The 24,643-nt window shown below is 38.0% G+C and overlaps 1 protein-coding gene across 1 annotated transcript in view; it reads left to right on the forward strand.

Annotated features, from left to right (window-relative positions):
- The window catches only part of ATP6V1C1 (ATPase H+ transporting V1 subunit C1), a 112,848-nt gene extending 93,357 nt beyond the window's left edge, over positions 1 to 19,491 (forward strand). The window contains exons 9-13 of the mRNA XM_037802551.1: positions 5,362 to 5,454; positions 5,539 to 5,632; positions 7,113 to 7,210; positions 8,047 to 8,173; positions 16,197 to 19,491. Of these exons, the coding sequence (XP_037658479.1) occupies positions 5,362 to 5,454; positions 5,539 to 5,632; positions 7,113 to 7,210; positions 8,047 to 8,173; positions 16,197 to 16,292 (508 nt within the window). The 3' untranslated portion in view covers positions 16,293 to 19,491. The remainder of the gene's footprint in view (positions 1 to 5,361; positions 5,455 to 5,538; positions 5,633 to 7,112; positions 7,211 to 8,046; positions 8,174 to 16,196) is intronic.
- The last annotated feature ends 5,152 nt before the right edge of the window (positions 19,492 to 24,643 follow it).

Consider the following 24,643-nt stretch of genomic DNA (forward strand, 5'->3'; position numbering starts at 1 on the left):
CAGAGGGAAGAAATGTTCAGTATCTGGTTTCCCTGAGGGTGTGTCTTAGAAAATTGCTCCACCCTGGGATGCCTCAGGTCACTATGCTTTTCTGCCCAGCAGGTGATACCTGTTAGCCTATAATTCTTGACCAGTGTGAGGAGGTATGGCTGTGTTCCCCCAGGCTCTAGGGTCTGGTTCTGAATGGAAAGGATCCCACCCCTTTCCTCTTAGAGAAGATAGACCCCCTAGGGGGAGGTCATTAGCATTTCAGTGGTCTCGCTGTCTGCTTGTGCTGTCTCCACCCTTCTCTGAGTCACAGTCCTGGAAACTGAAAATGACTGGGGCTTTCTCCACTGAGCTGAAAAAGAAACAGATAGTCCCCTTCAGAGCTAGTCCAAGGCGACCCTCCGGCTCTCCAAGGTCAGTCGTCCCTAAAGCCTCTGTCTGTTTTTTGGGGATTCATATCTGTAGTGAGCAGTTCACACTCACTACTTAAAACCCCAGTTGGAGCTCAGCTGAGCTATATTCGCTTGCTGGGAGAGAGCTTCTCTCTGGCACCACAAGGCTTTGCAGCTCGGGCTATGGGGGAGGGGGTCTTGTGACTTGGATCCGCAGGTTTTACTTACAGGTTTTATGCTGTGTTCTTGGGCATTCCTCCCAATTCAGGTTGGTGTGTGATGAGTGGATGGTCTCGTTTGTCCCCCCACAGTTATTCTAGATTATTTTACTAGTTGTTTCCAGTTTTTTGTGGTTGTTCCAGGGGACTTCTTAGCTTCCACTCCTCTCTATGCCGCCATCTTGCCCACCGCCTTTGTGAAAGTGTTTTTAATTCCCTTTGGTAAAGTTATTCATTCCCTTTTTTGCCGTTATGTATCATATACATTTTCTGTTCTAGTTTCTATTGTATTACCTGTTTATATATCTTTTTTCTTTATTAGACCCATCTTCTGGAGGTCAGAGAACCATGTCTTACTAGTTTCATTCCTATTATCTATCAACAGCTTGGCCCACTACATATTAAATGACTGAAAATCCATGTTCTAGTTTGCTAATGCTGCGGAATGCAAAACACCAGAGATGGATTGGCTTTTATAAAAAGGGGTTTTATTTGGCTATACAGTTACAATCTTAAGGCCATAAAGTGTCCAAGGTAACACATCAGTAATTCGGTACCCTCACTGGAGGATGGCCAATGGCGTCTGGAAAACCTCTTTTAGCTGGGAAGGCATGTGGCTGGCGTCTTCTCCAAAGTTCTGGTTTCAAAATGGCTTTCTCCCAGGACGTTCCTCTCTAGCAAGCTTGCTCCTCTTCAAAACGTCACTCACAGCTGCACTCAGTTCCATCTCCCTGAGTCAGCACGTTTATATGGCTCCACTGATCAAGGCCCACCCTCAATGGGTGGGGCCACGCCTCCATGGAAATATCCCATCAGTTATCATCTACAGTTAGGTGGGGCGCATCTCCATGCAAACAACCTAATCCAAATGTTCCAACTTAATCCCCACTATTATGTCTGCCCCACAAGATTGCATCAAAGAATATGGCTTTTTCTGGGGGACATAATACATTCAAACCGGCACATTCTACCCCCTGGACCCCAGAAAAACATATTCTTTCCAAATACAAAATACATTCATTCCATCACAATATCACAAAAACTTAAATCATTTCAGTAACAAAAGTTAAGTACAAGATCCCATCAAAATCAAATATAGGCGTGGTCAGTCCTAAGGCATACTTTTCCTTTAGCTTTGAATCTGTGGACTTAGAACAAGTTATATGCTTCCAATATACAAAGGAGGGACATTCATAGGATAAACATTCCCATTGCCATAAGGAGAAACAGTAAGGAAAACAGGGTTAACAGGACCAAAACAGTTCTTAAAACCTGCAGGACAAACTCCATTAGATTTCAAAGTCAGAGTCATTAACAGAACAACATTGCATCCTTGGGGCTTGAGAGAGTGGGAGTCTAACCCTTCCTAAGGGCCTTTGTGGCAGCCCTTTCCTCTCCAAACACTTGGGTGAGTGCTCCAACATATCCACACACTGGGGAGACCACCTTCTCGGCCCCACCCTCCTCAAACATTGGGGCAGCTCCCGGATTCCCTTCCATCTCCGGGGCACATGCTCAACCCTTTCAGAACAGTGGGGTGGCAGCCAGGCTCTCCCCAATTCCCTGGGAATGTGCTCCACCCTCTTTGGGACCTCGGGTGGCAAAACTCTTCCAGAGCATCGAGGTGGAATGCCCACCCTTGACCTCCAGGGCAAACTCACCCTTTCCATGCATGTGGGCTGCTCCACTCTCCCAGCCCAAGGCCTCTTAACTCCAGACCTCAACCTCCATGGCTCCGTCTTTGAAGAAATTTTTCCTTCAGTTTGTTCCTTGTCTGTCTCCTCCAGTCCAGACTGGCAATGGCTCTGTCTGTAAAGATCTTGCAAAAATTCTGTTGGCTTTGCATGAAGCTTACAGGGGTCAAAGCCGTCAGACAATAGGACTTTCCACAAATCCTTTCTGGATAATTCCATCTCCAATCTTGGCTTGTACTGAAATGGCGGCTGGGTTCCATGTTTGGTTACATCCTCACATTGGGTTGTAGCTTCTGGGATTCCACCCCCTGGAAGCTCATAATTTTCCAAACCATCAGCTTCTGGTTTCTTTGAACCCAAGAATTCAGTTCTAAGTTTATCTCTCTCTGCTCGCAGTTTACTACAAGCTGCAAGAAGCAGCCAGGGTACCTCCTCCACATGTAGTCTGGAGATCTCCTCAGCTAAGTATTCCAGGTTGTCACTTTCAAATTCTTCCTTCCATCTGACACCAGATTTTTGCCAAATTCTCTGCTACTTTAAAACAGGGATCACCTTTCTTCCAGTTTACAACAACACATTCACCATTTCTGTTCAAGGCCTCGTCAGAAGTATCTTTAGAGTCCATATTTCCACAAACAGTCTCTTCAAAGCAGTTTAGGCCTCTTCTATCAAGCTCCTCACAGTTATTCCAGAATCTTCCCCTTATCCATTTAAAAAGCCGTTCCAACATGTTTGGTATTTGCAAACTCAGCAGCAAAAGCACCCCATTTCTCTGGTACCAAAATCTGTTCTAGTTTGCTAATGCTGCGGAATGCAAAACACCAGAGATGGATTGGCTTTTATAAAAAGGGGTTTTATTTGGCTATACAGTTACAGTCTTAAGGCCATAAAGTGTCCAAGGTAACACATCAGTAATCAGATACCTTCACTGGAGGATGGCCAATGGCGTCTGGAAAACCTCTTTTAGCTGGGAATGCACGTGGCTGGCGTCTGCTCCAAAGTTTTGGTTTCAAAATGGCTTTCTCCCAGGACGTTCCTCTCTAGCAAGCTTGCTCCTCTTCAAAACGTCACTCACAGCTGCACTCAGTTCCATCTCCCTGAGTCAGCACATTTATATGGCTCCACTGATCAAGGCCCACCCTGAATGGGTGGGGCCATGCCTCCATGGAAATATCCCATCATTTATCATCTACAGTTGGGTGGGGCACATCTCCATGCAAACAACCTAATCCAAATGTTCCAACTTAATCCCCACTATTATGTCTGCCCCACAAGATTGCATCAAAGAATATGGCTTTTTCTGGGGGACATAATACATTCAAACCGGCACAATCCATTCTACCATTATACTGAGAAATAACTTTCCTGGGGAGGGGGAGGAAAGACAATGGTTTTTTGTTTTTGTTTTGTTTTTTGTTTTTTAATAAGTTGGCATAGTGGGATCTAGTCATAAAATAAGCCTGAGTTTTTTATCTTGGCATCTTTTACCATAGGATTTTGAGTAAGCCACACGACTTTGCTGTTAGCTGGGTCTCTGTGATTGATAGGAACCTGCAAGATAAATACTCTGCTCTTGACACAGGTTCATGTCAAGTGTCAAATGATTTTGAAAGGGCCTTCAAAATGGCAAAATGCCGTGTAAATTTACAGGATTAACATGATAATTCTGAATGCTGGTTATGGATCTGAAGCCTCTGAGGTTGGATATGGGTTGCTCTCTTAACCAGTTTGCACATAACTGAGTGAATCCTGCCATACCAAAGATTTTTACCAAGCTCTGTCCTCCTGGTAGCTGTCTTGCTTTGGGTTTGATGGGCAATGAGAGCAAGGAATACGGGTCATAGTTTTGAGAAAGGCATAACATAAAAGGAGATTTAAATGTTTTGAATGCAGTGTAGTTGAGTTTCTATATATGTCACTGATTTCAGCAACCAGTATTCCCAGATGTGTCTTCTGGGAGGTAGACCCTGCTTGCTGGCCTTCCAGGAGCCAAGGTGGATTCAGTTCTTAAAGCCATTCTGCAGATTTACCTGATTTATAAGGCAGTTCTTAGGCTTCTTGGAAAAACTAAACTAACTTTCATGTGTGTTTAATAAAGTATCTTTGAATTCCACAAATACTCCCTGAGTTTTGTAACTGCCCCCCCACCACTTGCTTAAGAAATAACTTGTAGATAAAAACTAAACATCATTTAAAAAAAAAAAAACCACCCAGAAACATGAAAAATAGAAGATCCTCCTCTCCCCAAGTAATATTCTTCCACCCCAGCAGTGTCACTGTTGACCACTTCAGTGTTTAAGTGCTATATGCAGACCTTGCATGTGAATTTCTGTGTGTAAGTAGTGATAGGTAATTTTAGAAGTCAAACTAGGATCATGCTATACATGAACAGTAGTTTGCCTTTTTAACCATACAGTGGAGTTTTCTCCAAGGCATTACAAATTTATATGACAGTTGTGTCTGGAAATTTCTTTCCAGTTATGTCCATTGAATCTCCTTGAATCTTCCAAAGCCTAAAATGGAGCCCAGAGACACTTAAAAGTGTGCTTACTAAGAGGTTACTTAGACATTTCCATTTATTTATTTTGATTTAGGGCATGGGTGGAAGAAAAGGATCTGAGCTATGAGCTACTGGCAATGCAGAGATGGTGGTCCAGGCCTCAGTGGTGATGGGCTGGGATGGAGAGATGAGGAGAGAAGTTGGCTCCCAGAAGAGAAGAGGGTGTTTAGCAAGGAAGGAAGAGACACCTGAAACAAAGCACCCACTTGACTATTGCCTAGGCCACCTGGCACTGAGATAGATTGAAAACCATGGTTGGATGCTTTAATTGAGTTACTTTAATTTTGTTGGTTAGTAAGAAGTAAATGTAATATTGGGCTATTGAGACATCATCAACAGAAGTTCTCAATGTTAGCAGTGCTTGAGGCGTTACAGATGGGTAGCATTGACATGGCTTGTGGAAAGCTGATGTAGCCTTTTGTTCCCCACCTTCTCAGTTTCTGTATCCTTAATATGAAGGAGAGCAAAAAATAATAAATCTTGAAATGGACCTTTTCTTTTTTTCATAGTGTTCTCTCAGAGGACCAAGATAGTTACCTTTGTAATGTCACCTTGTTTAGGAAAGCAGTTGATGACTTCAGACACAGAGCCCGGGAAAACAAGTAAGATTATTAATTTTTGTTTTTGAATTTGTTAAAGCAGCTCTACCCAGCCTTAGACAGTTTTGTTTTTCCTTCCAAATTTAGATTCATCGTTCGTGACTTCCAGTATAATGAAGAAGAGATGAAAGCAGATAAAGAAGAAATGAATAGGCTTTCTACTGACAAGAAAAAGCAATTTGTATGTGTTCTTAATGTTCAGTATTATCAATATTAAGCACAAGAAAAACTGGTATTGATTTTCTTTGATTTAAAAGAAAGCAAGATGTCTCTGATTTTCCTTTGAAGACATTTTGAGTTTTAATTATTTGTTCTTCTAAAAAATCAGAATGAATTTCTTCTAAACAAGGGTAGATCTGTGAATAGTTACCTTAAAATGCATGACATAAAGTTAATTACTCCACCTAAATATATATCAGAAATTAATTTTAAATGCAGTGTTTGGTTAATGCCCCTGTAGTGAGGGGTAGTTAAATAAATAAGTTAAAAAAAGTTCTGTCTTTTCAGGAAGATTTTTAATTTTCTTGAGGTAAATGTTTTAAATGCCTCAGTCTTTTATTGAAGCAATTTGTATTTAAATTAATTAGCATGTTGTAGACATAATGCAGAGCAGGGAGGGATTTGTGAAAATGAAAGATGGTGTCAACTCTCTTGCCATCTTTAAGTATAAGATTACTGCAAAGAGTAAAAACTTGTATGGAAGGGAAAATGTGGTAAGTGAAAATGTGTTTCTCTTGTAATGTGAGAGGAGGAAATAAAGTCAAATTCCATATAAAATTATTTCTAAGTCCTTTATAAAACATACCTCCCTTGAGAAAAAACTAAGTAATGTCTAATATAACCAACTTGTTAGGGAAGATCCCACAATCCTTTTTATGAACATATATTTTGACCAAAGACTGACTTTGTTTTGTTATCCTTTTTACTTAAATTAATTGGTTTGTACATCCAAATGAGCTAATAATGTCATGCAGATAACTTAGCTGAGTTGAAAATGTATGTCTTTTGAGTGTGGAAAGGAACTATTAAGTTACTTGAAATCTCTCCCGTTAAAGAGGCATTTTTATTTGTAGTGGAAGTCGTACTAAGTATTTTAAGTTCAGAAAAACTTATATATTATATAATAGAATCATTAAGATTTTAGAATGTGAAGAGGTTTTAGAGTAGATCACCCTCTTTATTTTACCTGTGAGAAAACTGAGACCTAGGGATACTAGAGCCACCTACATTAGTGTTTATCTTTGTTCCTGAGAAGTTGTTTGTAAATCATATTCTATTTCAAATATATTAAGTGTTTTACAGTATTGCATAGTAAATTTAGATTTTCGTGTTTTGGTTTTCAAATCTTGGTCACCCCTATATTTTGTACAAGTTTAAACTATATTCATTAAAATATATGCCTTTTCCTATGCAGTGAATTGGTTCTATGCATTTTAGTATCTTTTGAGGTTACGGAACAGTGACTAACCTTGTCATTTAATTTAAGATAATCTGAGATAATGAGAATAATACTTGAAGCATTTTTAAAGTAAATTATAATGTGACTTAATTCTACTCTAGGTTCCTAGTGGATAGTTACTCTTTTGAGAATCTTTCGTCTGTCTGATTGCCTTTTTCAAAACCAAATTTGTGATTATTTATAACTGTTTTTCTTTTTATAGGGACCACTCGTGCGGTGGCTGAAAGTGAATTTTAGTGAGGCATTTATTGCATGGATTCATGTGAAAGCATTAAGGGTTTTTGTTGAGTCTGTTTTAAGGTAAAGAAAGTTAATTGAGAAACTTGGAACTGAAGAGTTCATAGATCCCTTTACACTGGACCTCCATTATAACACAAACCAGTAATATGTAATTTGGAGAAACCAAAAGGCCAGTTGTGAGGGAGAGATTGTGCATATTGCTTTTGTTCCTTAACACAAGGTTTAGAAAGACAAATCCATGCTCTCTGGTTCTGTTCTTATATAGTATTTAAGTTAAAAGTGATCACAAAATATTAACCAATATTTTTTAGAAAGAAGATCTTTCAAATATTTTACATGTAGTTTTGGTACCCAATATACTAAAGACTTGTTGAAATCATTGTTTCATTGTAACATAAAATATTTTAATATCTTAAGATCCTTAAAATCTCAATCATCTTGTGTTCCTCTGTACATGTTGTTCATATTAGAAATAGTTAAAAAAAATATATCTGTAGCCATACTCTCGAGTTTTAAATTTCCTCAAATTATTGAAGTAGATATGTGTAATCTCATGTTCTTTATTATCATAAAAGTATTTATCAAGCCTTACATAGTATCATTATTTCCTGAGGGGTATTCATAGATTTCCTTAAAAATTGAATAATAATAAAGTAATTCCTAGTAGACAGTTGTCTCTCATTTTAAAGAGAGGTTTCTAGGGTATGGTAAGGACCAGAGAAGAGAAGGTTTGTGTCCCTGTGTATATTAGTTGAACTTGTTAATGTGGTCATTAAAATGACATGCTGTCTTTCCTTTAACCATGGTTAAATAACAGCATGAAAATTTATACTTTAAAAAGAAAAATCTTTTTGTGTTTGCTTGTACCGCATGCTGTATTTCTGCTTCCTTATAAGGTATGGCTTGCCAGTGAACTTTCAAGCAATGCTACTTCAGCCTAATAAGAAAACAATGAAGAAACTAAGAGAAGTATTATATGAATTATATAAACATCTAGACAGCAGTGCGGCAGCTATCATTGATGTAAGTACCCACTAGATAGCCTAGTAGAGTAGGAACTGGAATGCGTGTCAGAAAAAATTAATGGCAGAAGATAGACAAAAAAGAGATAGAAATATTGTGATACTTAATCTTTATTACTTTGAGGTACTCAGTTAACTCTGGTATGTTAAACTCAACAAGTGATTAACATACATTATCACATGACTCATGTACAGAACTTAATTTCTCCAATTGATGTAGCATTATTGCCTGAGCTGGCATTTTATAAGGCATTATTTCTCCAAATTTTTTTTCTTCTTTTTGAAAAATAGAACAGTTCCTCCTACAGTCTTTCTCCTAATAGCATTTAAAATTTTTTCAATGTATTTATATTGTCAGAACTTAAAAAATTCTACTGAAAGTGTCATTCAGCTAACATACACGCACTAGGTTGGTAGTCTGCTAGAGGCTTTTGTGGGCATTTTTCCTTTTCTTTAACCTTTAAATCTTTGAAAGAGATCTGGGAGGTATAGCCATTATTATCCCACTTTTGCATGTACAGAAGTTGCAGTCCCAGGATGTCTTATGTCATTTGCCCAAGACCACTGGATTAGTGAGCGGAGGATCTAGAATTGAAACCCAGGACTCTTTCAGTGGAGGGATTAATTCTGGAAAAAGTTTTTTATTTTCTTCACTTTATTAAACTCCGGTACCTATTTTCTGTTACATTTTATCTTTTACTTAAAATACACCCTTTTTTAAATACTTGGGTTGATAAATTATTAATTATAAGTTATCAGAGTTCTCAGCTAGAACTCTGATACTTCCTTTTTAAGAAAAAAAAAGCAGCAGAGTGTAGTGGTTAAACATGTGGGTAGTAGACAAGATTTCCTGACTTAACATCTTGGCTTGACACTTAGTCGCTATGACCTTAGAAAGTAGGTTAGAAGTAACTGAATTAGTGGGTAGAAAGCTATAGCATGTGAACATCTTTTTCCTTGTAATTGCAAGTATGTAAAATGAAAACATGCATATATTTTTGCTATTTATATATATAAGTAGAGTTTTGTAGCAAATAGAACTGTATGTACTCTAGATGGCCTCTGATTTTTCCCAAAGATCTAAACTTTTCAAGGAGTGCCCTGAGCATAACAGCCATGAACAATATCTTACAGACCTTACAAGCCCAATGTGTTCTGTTGGATAGAATCACTTAGTATCCTGTTTTCCAGTCCTTCTTGCTTCCAGAGGCCCATGTAGATCTTGTAACATCACACAGTTTAAACACGGCCCCTACTTAAAAAGTAGTATAACAACTAAGATAAACCAATGTCAAAACTGTAACTTAATGTCTGTCAGTACTTATTATCTGCTAACTACTGTGTAAGTGCTTCACATGCATTCTGTCACATAATCTTCACTTCATCCTTGTAAGGTGGATGTTCTTCTTGGTCCAGATGAGGGGAACTGAGTTCTGAGCTGAGAGGGTCCAGGTCATGTTGCTGGTAAGCAGCAACACCAGGGTTTGAACGAAGTCTTTTTGACTCCGAGTTGGAGTACTTAACCCCATTAAACTACCCTTTGGCTCATATCTTTTACTGATGTTTCTTCAGAGCCCTCCAGGTACTTTGGGAGACTGTTGGGTTGAGTAATGTTATTTTTAGTAGAGAAAACATGGCCAGCTAATGCTTAGTAATCCCTAAAAAGGGATATTTAAATAGCACATAAGAATGCCCTCCAGAGTGACCTCTCGACCCCATTTGAAATCTCTCAGCCACTGAAACTTTGTTTCATTTTGCTTCCCCCTTTTGGTCAAGAAGATTTTCTCAATCCCCGGATGAGAAAGTCCAGGCTCATCCCCAGGAGTCATTTCCGGTGTTGCCAGGGAGATTTATAGCTCTGAGAGTCATGTTGCACGTAGGTGAGAGGGCAGTGAGTTCACCTGCCGAGTGGGCTTAGAGAGAGGGAGGCCACATCTCAGCAACAAAGAGGTTCTCTGGGGGAGACTCTTACGCACAATTATAAGTAGGTTTAGCCTGTCCTTTGCAGGAACAAGCTTCATAAGGGCAAGTCCCAAGATCAAGGCCCGGCCTACTAAATTGTTAGTCCTCAATGTCTGTGGGAATATCAGTAATAACACATGTGGGGAAGTCCAACATTTCCACAATTTTCCCCTTCCTCAGGGGGACCCTGCAAATATATTTTTATTCTCTACCCAAATTATTTTGGGATATATCGGGATTTCACACTAATCTCACTTCTTATCAAAGTTCCATGTAACTATGGTGTTTGAATAAACTGACTGTACAAGTTAAATTATTTAGTGTGCTGCAGAAAGTGTAGTTCCTGCACTATGTAAACATCTCTTCCCTTGGTCTTGCACAGAAGTTGAAATTTTAAAACATAGTATTGGCCTTTACCCTTTGGCCTGATTTGCCTTAGTCCTAACCAGATCCACTTCATTCATATCTCTAATTGAAGTCTGAACTCATTTTCAGCTTTTTGAACAGTTGCTGTATGAGATAATACTGATATTCATAGCTACCAAGCTCTAACTCTGAGTTACAGGTGTCACGCAGATACCCAAAGTTCCAGAGAACAACCAGGTTCTCAGCATCTCAGAATTTGGAAATAACCATTACAACTCAGGAATAGATGTGACCGCTGTAAGAGCTTACAGTCTATGGACCATCACAATAAGTATTCCCCTGATAAGCTGTACTCTAAGATTCAATTCTCAGAGTTTACACATTACAGTAAGTCCATATTAATGAATCATTATAATGTTTGTCTTTTGGTCCTGGTGTACTTCACTCAAAATGCTGTCCTCAAGATCCATTTACCTAGTTGCGTGTCTCACAGCTTCATTCTTTCTTGCAGCTGTGCAATATTCTGTTGTATGCATGCACCACAGTTCACCATTCTTTTCATCAGTTGATGTACTCTTAGGCCACTTCCATCCATTGCAAGTCGTGAATACTGCTGCCATAAACACCGGCATGCAAATGTCCATTTGTGTTCCTGCTCTCAGATCTTCCAGGTATATATACCCCATAATGGGGTTGCAGGACCTTAAGGCACGCACATGCTTAGCTTATTGTGGAACCACCATACTGACCTCCAGATAGGCTACACCATTCTACTTCCCCATCAACAGTAAATAGGTACATCCCTCTTTATGTTTTCTCCAGTACTTGTATCCCTCTGTTTATATTTTCCCTGTCATTTTATAAAGACATATTCACATTCACATATGATATTTGTTCACGTTATCATATAGTTATGCATTCTTCACCACAGTCAGCACTTAAACATATTCATTACTCCAAAAAAAATTTTTTTAAAAGAATAATAAAAAAAAAAATTATAATACAATGCAATACAATAATAAGGTCAGACAATACCACCACTACAAAGAAATCCATATCCCTCCCTTATCTTGCCCTCTCATAGACGTTTAGCTTTGGTATATTGCCTTTGTTACATTTAATGGAAGCATGTTACAATGTTACTGTTAACCATAGAATCCAGTTTGCATTGATTATATATTTTCCCTAATACCATCCCTTTTTCAGCACCTCGTAAGGTTGACATTCATTTGTTCTCCCACATGTAAAAACATTTTTATATTTGTACATTTAGTCCCCGTCATTGATCATTCTAGGTTTCACTAAGTTACACAATCCCAGTCTCTATCGTCTGTCTTCCTTCTGGTGTCATACATACCCCTAGTTCTCCTCTTTCACAGACATCTTTGTTCAGTGTACTTACAATATTGTGCTACTATCACACAGTATGATGCTATCCATTTCTGGATCTATACAATCAATCCTGTTTGTATACTCCTTCAGCATCAAATGCCCGATCTCTACCCTCTTTCTATCTCCTGATAACCTGTGTTCTCAGCTTTAACTCTCAAAAGTTTGCTCATTAATGTTAATTCATATTAGTGAGACCATACAGTATTTGTCCTTTCGTTTCTAGCCAACTTCATTCAACATACCATCCTCAAGTTCCATCCACACTATTATATATTCCTTGACTTTGTTCTGTCTTACAGCTGCGTTAATATTCCATCGTGTGAATATACCAGTTTGTTTATCCACTCGTCCATTGATGGACATTTGGGCTGCTTCCATCTCTTGGCAATCATGAATAATGCCACTATAAACATTGGTTTACAGATGTCTGTTCGTGTCTTAGCTTTCTGTTCGTCTGAGTATATACCTAGTAATGGAATTGCTGGATCTTATGGCAGTTCTATAGTTAGCTTCCTGAGGAACTGACATACTGCCTTCCAGAGTGACTGCACCATTCTGTTTTCCCGCCAACAGTGAATAAGTGTGCCTTTTTCTCCACATCCTCTCCAGCACTTTTAATTTTGTTTTTTGATAATAGGCATTCTAGTAGGTGTGAGATGATATCTCATTGTGGTTTTGATTTGCATTTCTCTGATAGTCAGTGAAGCTGAGCATCTTTTCGTATGCTTTTGAGCCATTTATATCTCCTCTTCGGAAAAGTATCTGTCCATGTCTTTTGCCCATTTTTAAAATTAGGTTGTTTGTCTTTGTGTTGTTGAGTTTTACAGGTTTTTTTTTTAACTGTCCTTGTTTTACACATAATTTTTCAAAATTAAAATAAAGGGGTTTGACCGGAAGCTTATAAAATAAAAAAGATAATAACTTGACAAGGATCAATGTATGATATCAATATTAGCTACTTATTTTGAGAAAAAGTAATTTTATATCTTCAACTTCCACCAAAATAATATACTAGATAGTCTAAAGCAGTGCTTTGCAATCTGTCTGAGGTAAAGGACCAATTTTTGTTTTTGTATTTTAGTTCCTCATTCTGTTGCAGACTGATACTTTTATAAAATACAATGAAAATGAATTACTAAAAAATTGAAATGGAAAACAAAGCATATAAAATACAAGCCCCAGTTTTTTTTTAGATTCATCAGAAAATAACTCTGTCCAAGTATTATAAAAGTTTCCAGCTTTCCATTTCTGTATTTATCTCATTGTGGTCTGGTAACAGATGGTTTGTGGACTAGAATCTGCTCATGGACCACACTTGGGCACAATTTAAAGAATTAAATGAAAACAACCCCACCAACAACAAAAATGTCATTTAAAAAAATTGTTCTCTCAGTAGAAAGACTTATTAAGTGTAAAGTAATGGTGGGATTGGGAAAAATAAATCACAGAAGAAAACATGAATAGATTTGGTTTCATGAAATAAAAATTTTAAGATTACATTTGTCCTAAGGCTACATATGTAGGCAAAAGTTTGCAATAAATAGAGTAGACATGAACAGATAATTCTTAAAAGAGAGCCTACAATTTGCCAGTAAACTTAAAATAATATGAATAGCTTTGTGTATATATGTTTTCATGTTTTTGGAGGTGTATATTCAGGGTGAATTCTTGGAAGTGGGATTTGTGGGTTTGTGTGGTTTTGCTAGATATTGCCAAATGCTCCTTCTTGGGGATTGTACCATTTTGTAGACCCATCAGCAGTGTATGAGATTCCCCACAGCCTCATCAGTAGATTTTGCCAATCTGATGGGTGATGAATAGTATCTCAGTGTAGTTTTAGTTTGTATTTCTCTTTTAATCAGGGAAGTTATTTATAGTTTGAGTTAATCATTGATTCTCTATGGTTTTCCAGGTACACAGTCAGCATGTTCTGCAAATATATAGTTTTTTCTTCTTTCCTATTTTGTTTCTAATTGTTTTCTCTAGAAAATATGAATACATTTGGTTTCATAAAATAAAAATTTTAAGACTACATCTGTCCTAAGGCTACATATGTAGGAAAAAGTTTGCAATAAATAGAATAGAAATGAACAGATAATTCTTAAAAGAGAAGCTACTTGCATTGCCTCCTACCTCCAGAATAATGTTAAATAGTAGTGGAATAATCGACATCCTTGCCTTGTTCCTGACTTTAGTGGGAATGTCTCTAGGGTTTCCCCATTAAGAAAGATGCTGGCTTTAGGATTGAGGTGTATATATATATATTAGAACATTTATAATTTTTATAATTAAAAAAAATTATAAAGACGTTAGCCCTTTGGAGATTTTTCAAAAGAAAGTGGTAGAACCTGAGTATTGTGAGTGAGTACTACCCCATTTGTCTAATGAAAGTAAGGTCTTGCTGGCAGTGAACACAGGCTTACTTGGCTATTGTTAGCTAGTGCTCCTGCAGGCACTGACAGCCAGCTGCTGTGTGCTCCTGAGATTGAGCCAGCACTTTCATGCACATGTTGTTTCTTTCCCTTCATTTTTCTTCCCAGCTTCTTCCTCCTGCCAGACTCCTTGTTCTTCATAGTCGAGCTCAGATGCTACTCCCCAGCTCCCTCAGGCCCCGCTGCATCTTTGTGCTTACACAGCATGTTCCACATGGTGGTTCACAAATCTGGCTGCATGGCACATATCCTTGAGTTTCTGAATCAGAATCTCTGGGGACTGGATCTAGTGATCTGGATGTTTAAAATGTCCTCTGGTGCTTCTGAGGTGAAGTTGAGTGTGTGGAACCACTGAACTACACAGCCCTTAGATAAAGACCTTTCTGTGCCTTTTGGAGCTGGCAAGGCAGGTACCCCTCCCTTCTCTCGCCCTGCTTCCCACACTCCCACCTTTACCATTCTCAGCACCTCATCCTGCTCAGTACACACGTGTGAGTAAACAGCTGGTGGGGTTCTTGCATAGTAAATGAGGTGTATAAGGGAGAAAAGAGAGAGAAGACTGACTGACTGATACGTAATAGATGGGCTTCCTGTCTTTAAGGTAGTACCTGTAAATGTTTGCATGCATGTGGACAGTAAACAGTTAACTTTCCAATAGAGTTTTCTGTGTTGCTATTTCAGTTCCACTAAAAATGAGAGCAAAAAGTTTAGGAAAAAGTATAATGGTTGTAAATTACTGAGTGTTATTACGTGTTGCTGAAATCCATTTGACCAACAGCATTGTATAATCCAAGATTTCTCCCACTCTGCTCCCCCAGACTCATGTTTTCTTGATCTTGATAGCTCACAGTAAATGGACACCAGGCCAGAAAGAGTAGTGCCAGGTTTACAATTTGGGTGTGGTATCTTGCAAGTTAAAATGCTTTACCTTGTTTACCCTGTTTTGTACTTGTTAGAGCTGTACTTTGTTTCTTAGTGTTTCTCAAAGCCAGTCATTATCTTGCTACTGTACATCAAGCATTTATAACTGCAGAAGTACAGAAACAACTGTTATACTAGTTGTCTGCAAGTATTATAAGTTGCAGAAAGGAAGAAAATAAGTAGTTATTTTAATTTTATTTATTAGAAGTAGTGGAATCAGTAGATGGACATTTTAAAAGGGAGTCTTTTTTTTAAAATTGTATGCTGTTCAAACAAAAGAAGATATAAACAAACTTTTTTGTTATTGCTGTTTAAAATTGTAGTGGGCTTTTATATTTTTTAATTCAATTATCTTGCTGATTTTTTTTCTCTTTAGGATAGTTGTATCTCACATGTGCATTAGTTAGACCCCACGAAAAATCGTTTTTCTTCCTAGATACATGAAAATCCTGACAAGTTTATGCATTTTCATAGAATTATAGATATATATGAGGCCTATTTGTTACATAATTTCCTACCAGTAAATTCTTATAACATGCATACGTAAGAAGCAATATTTTAAAAATTATAATTGATTTTTGTCCAACATTTTGTAAAACTTTTATCCCGTAAACTTCGTACTCTAAGCCTGAGATTAAAAAACTAATCTCTCATGGTATATGTAAGAAAGAGTGGTAAAGTCATGGCTAATCACAATCCAGACTTTGAAGTCAGAGAGAGCTTGAATCTGGCTGTACTAGTGAGTGTGTTTTCTAGGGCAAGTCAGCCTTTCTGAGACTTGGTTTCCTCGTTTGCAAAATGGAGATAACTCCTAACTTAGAATAAATTAGCATAAGTGCATAAATTTAGCCCAGAGTAGGTGTTCAGTAAAAAGGTAAATGGTGATACTTTTCTTCTTCGTTTTTTGAGTTCTTTAAGTACGTATTTGAATAATTGTCTTATTTTCCGTAGGCTCCTATGGATATTCCAGGCTTAAACCTGAGTCAACAAGAATACTACCCCTATGTGTACTACAAGATTGATTGCAACTTGCTGGAATTCAAGTAAAAGTGGGCTCCTCCTCAGACTGGCCTGCCCGTGCGTTGGTGAATGCTAACAGAAATAGGTGGCAGGCTGATAGTACTTTTAACTCTCTAAAACCCTTTGCTTGCTTCATACCCCTTTTCCTAGGTGAATTCTCCCATAGTGGTCCATTTCTCAACATTTTATTTTTGAAGAAAAATGTATGTATTGTTTCTTTTTGTTGATCAGGTCTGTAAATGTGTACTAAAAAAAATCAGAGTTTATTTATAAACAGAATAGTTTATTTAAAGAGAAGGTCTTTTCTCATCAGTATTGTGGTATGCATTAATTCCATTTGTTACTGTTGTGTACAAAGGCCTTGTTTACAAGGGTATAGTGTAAACATTTATACCATTTTGTTCACTGGATTTAGTAGACCTAATTGTTTAATAGTTATTGAATCGTGACGTAAAGAAATGTGACTCTATTCAGGTATATGCTTTCTGAATGTTTCAAAATACAATCTGTGAGCACTGTCCACACCCACAGGAGAGAATAAAATTACCTGTGCAAAGGTGTATTGTGGTGTGTGTAACTTCAGAAGATTACAGTTCAGTTTGAGAGTTTAATAAGTGATAGCATAGCTAACTTGCTATGCTACTTTCAGGATGTTATATGCTGAGGTGACAGTTTGTGTGTGGTTTAATTATGCCAAATTTGGGTTAGAGCACAATTTTGGAGGTTATTTTTTCAGGGTATTTACAGATGGACACTTAGACTTTTAGTCTCTCAAATAATTAGAAAGTTAGGACCAATTTTGAATAAAAGTAGAGCAAAACTATGTAGCTTTTCCCCCTAAGTATTTTACATGTTTTCTTTTTAAGCTCTGTAGTTATAAAACTCTTCATTTATGATAGAGTCTGAAAATAGTAGCATTGCTAGTCTTTAAAATATCTAAGAGGAATAACCTAGTTTAGTATCCTAAAAGAGTTTTTAAGAGAGAGTTTTGTGGCAGTACATCTTTACTATATATTCACAGAATTGTAAATAAGAGAAAGTTTACATTTTATTTTAAACACGTTTCTAAATTCTTCTTTTCCCTCTATTTAGAACATTACATAGCTTCCAAAATCCTTTTTATTATTTCAAAATTTAAAATTATTTGAAACATACTTATTAACTTCAGACAAATACAGACTTCTATAAAGTAAAGCATGAAAGACATCCCCTCCTTCCACTCCCGAGGGATGTTTATGTATCCTTCCAAAACATGAAATGTATTCTCTACAACATATATGTCACACACCTAGTTTACTTTTCTAAAATGAGGGATCATACTGTGCATGTTCTGTCACTTGCTTTTTTGCTTATTAATATATCCAAGGTATCTTTACACATCATTCTAGCTAGAGCTACCTCATTGCTTTAACTGGGTATTTGGTATTCCATCATGTGTTTATGCCATAATGTGTTTAGCCGGTCACCTTTTGATGGATATTCAGGTTGTTTTTAGTTTTTGCTACTACAGATTGCCACCATGTATGTCCTTGCACAGATATCTTTGCACATTTGTATTAGTGTTTCTGTAGGAGAGATCCAGCAGTTGGGCTTTTTGTAGAGCCCATAGGGTGTGTGTATTTAAAATTTTGATATATACTACCAAGCTTTCAGTCAGAATTCTAAATTTAGGACATGTTGGGAATGTAGATTTTATTTTCAGTCCTTTGCTCAAGAAGAAGCTGAAGCTTTTTTGTTATTGTCAGAAAATTATGGTTCTCTGTCTTCTTTTTGCAAGAGCTCTTTGAAGTTTCATGTCCATAAAATGGGGAGAATATTTCTATCATAGGGTTGTGTTTGAGTATTAGAGTAAAAGATGGGTAGGTGCATACAGTGACTTTTAAAGTTTTATTTAGACTTTAGTATTCTTTTTATATGGGTAGGTAAGGACTGTTTCAGGTTTAAAATCCCAGTGTGTGTTAGGAACCGTGGGGTTTTTGCTAGGATTTTTATCATGGTTGGAGTCCAGCAGAATGGCTGAGAGAGTGCCTATGGAGCCAGACTTCAAGCATTCACCCACAGCTCATCTACTCATTAGCTCTGTGAGCCTGGGCCCGGAGTGATCTCCGTGCCGCAATGCCTCATTTGTGTACTGGGGATAATTATGGTGTCCACCTCATAGGGCTTTTGTGGTGAGTGAATGAGATCCTATGTGTCTATAAAGTGCTTAGAGTGGGGCCTGATGAGAGCTCGCTGCATGTACTTACTATCATCCTAGAGAAGTACCTGTAGCTCCTTTCCCACTTGTGTTTAATTCGGGAATTTCTAGGTGCACATCATTGTAAGTTTGAAGATTAGAAAGAAGTAATTGGGAGTGGGGAGAGTGGGGTGGGTAGTCAAGTTTGTGACTGTAACAAACTAGTAAAGCAGTGGTCACTGAGCTTTAGAGGTTGGGTTATTTATGTTGGTCATGGAGCTGCTGTTCTTGGGAAGGGACTGTTCCCATTTGCTTGCTTTGTTTCGTTTGGTGAGATGGGTTCTCCTCTAGGATAGAGCTCAGATAACTTTGAGATTCATTAAACACTGACCGAGTGTCTGTTACAGACCTTTCTGCTGATGGTTTCATGTATGTTCCCTCATCCCTTCCCTATGTTGCTCATGATGGGGGACCGGTGGGTCCCCATTTTACATATGTGGAGATTTTAGGTTCAAAGAAGCTTTGAAGAAGTAACAAATTTTGAGTCAGTAAGAATTTAAACCTAGGGTTTCTGACTGCTGGGTTCTTTCCTCCATGTCATACTTCCCACCTCCACCAGGTACTATAGGAGTGAGCTAAACACATACCCTAACTTTAGTCCAAGATAGATAGACAATGATATAGATTCCATATGGATAATCTGTGATTAAATTGTATTGATATTTGGCAGGGACCAGGAGCCCAGGCATTTTGTCAGTGGTGGTTGATGATGTGTCTAGTTGTTGCATGTTAATTTCAGTAGCTGAGTTAGTCAATCTAGAATATTTTTCTACCTCTGAAATTCCTCTGATGAGGTTGCTATTAAGCAGAAACTCTGTGTGGTCTGGGTGAAACATATCCCACTTGACTTTTTGACTGAGCTCATGCCAAGTAGTTCCTTTAAAGTAATGATACTTGGCATAACAAATAGTCAGCAAATGTTAACTTTTCTTTATTCTCACTTTAAAATTAAATAGTCCCAAATGTTGGAAATAAAATATAAGAAATTGATCTATTTATTTGTTTATTCTCCTTAATTCTAAGCTGCTTTTTTTTAAGAAAAAGAATCAAGGTAGAATATGTGTAGGCTTAAAAACTACATCCATGAATAGTACAGAACAACTTATAATGAAAACCTTGTTTGCCTTTTAAAAAAGTGTGGTTGTCATCTTCTGTTAACATCAGTAAAAGATGGTTTGTCCCAGAAGGTCTTATAACAGTATTATGTTCTAGAGGAAACATACTGCAAACTTTGCTAATTTTGTGCTTGTCTCTAATAGAATTGAAGTTTACCCATTTCAATAATGAAAACCTAGTCATGGTCTTTATTTTTTCTAGCAAAAAAACATTTTTTTTTAGCATAGATTAATATATGAATGTAATTCTTGTATTTTAAAAAAGGAATCTGGCACATCAGAACCATTTTACCCACAGGTGGTTCTGATGTTAGAATATTTTCAATTCTAGCCCCAAGACTTGTGAGAGAAAAAGAGAATAGGACAAACTAAGGAAGTGATTAGCAGTAAGAAAATAACTCCTGGGCTTGTTTAGCTCTAGAGGGAAAAAATAAGACTGAGGAGAAACAAGACAACATCCTTCATTCAGAGGATGATGAAAGTAATACAGAAAGAAAAAAGCCTAAAATGAAGTAGGAAACCGTTAGCGAAACACCAAGAGGACATTTCCTGATCGAGAGTCTCAATGTTGAAATTAGCTGATTCTATCCAAGCAAGTACTTCTTATTTTGTTAATTTAATAAAAATGCAAATTCATTGCCGAATTCCACAGAGATGTAATTTACATTATATTCCTGGATCCCAGGAATAATACACATTTTAAACAGACACCCAGGAGCATCTGGTGCTAGTGGTCAGCCAATTACAGTCTGAGACTGGGTCATGGACTTTAGATTTGCGAATATCTCTGAGATCTCATTCAAATTCTTCTCTCTGTATTTCACACAGACAAGACTTAATAAGATCATTACGGAAAAACAACTTTTCTAACTCTGTTACCTGAAGAAGCATTCCACATCATTAATTAATAAGGCTAGAAAGTTCTGCCTCAGCAGAAACTGGTCAGTATAGGGTCCTATACCCTTGCAAGGCCATAGAGTATCAGATTGAAATTTGGGAAAACTGTCTAAAATGATCAAGGTCACATTTCTTTTAATTGAGAGCCCACTGGGGCATGATTTATCACTGCATATACAGTGTAAAACAACCACCCAAATATGGACTTTCAGAGAATGGTTTGTGTGCAGGAATAAAAAAAGCACATTAAGATGAAAGTGAAAAATAAAAGTAAAGAAGTTGAATGCAGCAAAGGTTATTGTTGGTGTTAGACAAAAGAAGGAATAAACTGGATGTACAACACATCCTTAAACTTGAAGTTTTTTTTTTTTTTAAGCAGAGGATGAATGGAAACTATCCAGAATGCCAAATCCAGAACGTCGTATGTGTATCTGGCCATTTCCTAGGTGTGACCTCAGGACAGTTCTGTGACAGAAGTAATTCTCAATTATATTTTTTTAAAACTTAGAAAGGATGGTTTTTTTAAACCAACACCATTTGCCAGATTTTATATTTAACTATCTAGGTACATATTTGGACTGACTCTCAAAGTAGTTACAGACCAGTGCAGGTTTTGTCTGTTAAAGCGTGAAGTCATTTGTTTTTTTTTTAAATAAAATTGTGACTACCCATGGACTGTATTTTTCCACAAGAGGGCACCCTGGTGCCATTGAAAAGTAAACCAGTAACTTTCCCCAGCCCCACTCATGGATGGTTGTGAAATATACTATCAATTTAGAGAAGCCTTAAAACACTGGGTAACATTCTGATTTGTAATATTTTGTTAAAGTATGTATTAATGTAAAGCTTTTAGAAAATGTTAGACCACTCGTTATTAACTTCATGGCTCAATTCAGCCTGTATGTGTGTGTTTCAGTTTGCTAAAGCTGCCAAAATGCAATATACCAGAAATGGGTTGTCTTTTACAATGGGGATTTATTAACTTACAAATTTACGGTTCTGAGGTCATGAAAATGTCCAAATTAGTGCATCAACGGGACGATATGTTCTCTGAAGAAAGGCTGCGGGCATCTAGGACACTTCTGTCACATGGGAAGGCACATTACTGGCATCTGCTGGTCCTTCTCTCCCAGTTTTCGTTGCTTTCAGCTTCTGGCCTCCTCTCTCAGCTTCTGTGGGTATGTCCTTGTCTCTCAGCTTCTCTGGGACTTCTCTGAGCTCTCTGGGCTTTTTCTGTCTTTTATCCTCTCATAAAAAACTCCAGTATAAGGATTAAGACCCACCTTGAATGGGGTGGGTCACAGCTCAATTGAAATAATCTAACCAAAAGGTCCCAACTACAACAGGTCTGCATCCACAGGAATGGATTAAAAGAACATCGCTTTTTCTGGAGTATGTAATAGCTTCAAACAACCACAATGTCTGTAGTATTACCAGTGGTTCCCAAACATGTTTTAGCAGACAGGTCCCAGCCAGTGAAAAAGTTTTAACAAGTTAAAGAGGAAATGGAAAAAGTAGGGATATTGATATGCGTGTTTGCATGCACATGAACACATACATATGATCCCTTATCCAGCCAATAGTTATTGAGCAAATAAAATGAAGGCATTGTTAGAGGTTCAGGGGATACAATGCCAAGTAATCAAAAGGGCATGGTGCTGCCTTCATAGAGCTTACAGCCTAGTGGTCTGGTGGCAGCCTTACTTGACCAAATACAAACTTGGCAACTCAAGATGTTACTCATCTGTGAAATCCAGAATATAAAAGCATACTGGGTTGAGGGTATTTGTCCAGAAAAGCCGGCCTATAGTATCAAGGGGTAAAGAATAGACCCAGGGTTTTTCAAATCTGTCCAGCCAGTTGGTCTGGTTCAGCACTGTCCAAAAGAATTTTCTGGATGATAGACACGATCTATATCTGCGCTACCTGATACGGTAGCCTGTAGCCACACATGCCCATGAAGCTCTTGAAATAGTTCAAGTGTAACTGAGGAACTGAATTTGTATTTTTGTATAATTTAAATTTCAATAACTACATGTGACCAGGGGCGACTGTGTTGGACAGTGCAGGTCTAGTTTGTCACACTCAGGTTCTGTCCTTGAGTTCCCAATTTGCCCCATGTCTTCGAGGGTTTTTGTTCCTCTAACTGGAAGAGCAGCCTAGCCTGTATTCACTCTGACAGGTTTAATTTCCTGTGCTGCCTGGAAAACAAGGAGAGGGCAGAATTGCTTTCTGAATTGTCTTTGATGTACCTCAGATTGCTACCAGACAGCAGCATTCTCTCTGCTCAGAAAAAAAACAACTACATAGACTTTGTGCTGCCTTTATGTACATGAGGGTAAACTGATTGCAATATTGAAAGACCAAAAGCTGCTCCTGATGGGAAATCTTGAAGCAGCAGAATTGAAAACACAGCTGTGAGGTTCTAATGAGAACATAATTTCTTCTGTCACTCAGTGCCCTCTTAGTGTTCGTTGCATGCAGGGCATCCTCTGGGCCAGGCTCTGTGGGGGTATGGCAAGGAGATGCTCAGCACATGTTCTTTTTTTTTTTTTTTTTTTTTTTAATATCTCTCTTTTTGTGCCTGGCTTATTTTGCTCAGCATTATGTCTTTTTTTTTTTTTTTAATCTTCATTTTATTGAGATATATTCATATACCACGCAGTCATACAAAACAAATCGTACTTTCGATTGTTCACAGTACCATTACATAGTTGTACATTCATCACCCAAATCAATCCCTGACACCTTTATTAGCACACACACAAGAATAACAAGAATAATAATTAGAGTGAAAAAGAGCAGTTGAAGTAAAAAAGAACACTGGGTACCTTTGTCTGTTTGTTTCCTTCCCCTATTTTTCTACTCATCCATCCATAAACTAGACGAAGTGGAGTCTGGTCCTTATGGCTTTCCCAATCCCCTTGTCACCCCTCATAAGCTACATTTTTATACAACTGTCTTCGAGATTCATGGGTTCTGGGTTGTAGTTTGATAGTTTCAGGTATCCACCACCAGCTACCCCAATTCTTTAGAACCTAAAAAGGGTTGTCTAAAGTGTGCGTAAGAGTGCCCACCAGAGTGACCTCTCGGCTCCTTTTGGATTCTCTCTGCCACTGAAGCTTATTTCATTTCAGCACATGTTCTTGAACAATCCTAGTTGTCTCTATTTACTCTTTCAGGAATTTAAGAGGTTCATAAAATGGTTGAAGCAGCTAAGGCTCCAGCAGGAAGTCAGGGAACTTACAGGGTGCCTTCAGAAAAGTGGCAGGTTGTACACAAAAGGGATAATGCCCTGTCAGTTTTTTTCCCATCAGAAATATACTGGTGTGGCTCTTGTACACTTGCACTTGAGACTAGTGGCTTACTCTTCAGGACCCCTCTCCAAGGGAGGAAGGATGCAGAGACCCAGCTCCTCCCCTTCAGCCACATGCTTCCACCTCTTCTCTTTGCTCCCTGCGTCTCACCCTTTGTATCCAGGCACTTCCAGCACTCTGGAGGCTCCTGCCTTCCCAGGCTCTGCTCCCAGCTGTGTCCACTGGCCTTGTTTCTTTACCCAGTCTATTTTGACAGCCTCCTACTATCTTGTCCCAATTGCTGCTCACCTTCCATTCGCTGCACTGCTGCAGAGGAATGTGCAGTCACTGTTCACAAATCCTCAAGAACTCCTCATTTACCGACAGAATAAAGATCCTTTGTTCAAATTGGATTGTTTCCATCTTTTTAATTTAGCCTCTGTGTGTTTTCTGAAAGTAGAATATTGGTTAATCCTTGTTCTTAATTGTTCTAACCCAATCAAAGACCAGAGCCTCTTTGATGGCGGAATTTAGACTACTGATGTTTGTTACGAATGCTCCAGTGGCCTGCTTTTCTCTCCTAGCCCCTTGGAGCTGGCAGTATTGGCCTGATTCAGATCTGAACTTTGCCAGAGTGTGATCTTGGGCAACCTAACATCCTGGAGTCTGAACCTGGTTCTTGATCTGTAGAAGAGGGATAATTACAATGACCCTAAAGGACTCTAATGAAGATTAAACTTCATGATACACATTTTGTAGCAAGGTACACGACACAGGATGCACTTAAAGACATTACCTTCTATTTTTATTGTTAGTGTTATCCTTTTGTATACT

This window comes from Choloepus didactylus, chromosome 14, assembly GCF_015220235.1.
Source record: "Choloepus didactylus isolate mChoDid1 chromosome 14, mChoDid1.pri, whole genome shotgun sequence".
In the NCBI taxonomy this organism is placed as follows: domain Eukaryota; kingdom Metazoa; phylum Chordata; class Mammalia; order Pilosa; family Megalonychidae; genus Choloepus; species Choloepus didactylus.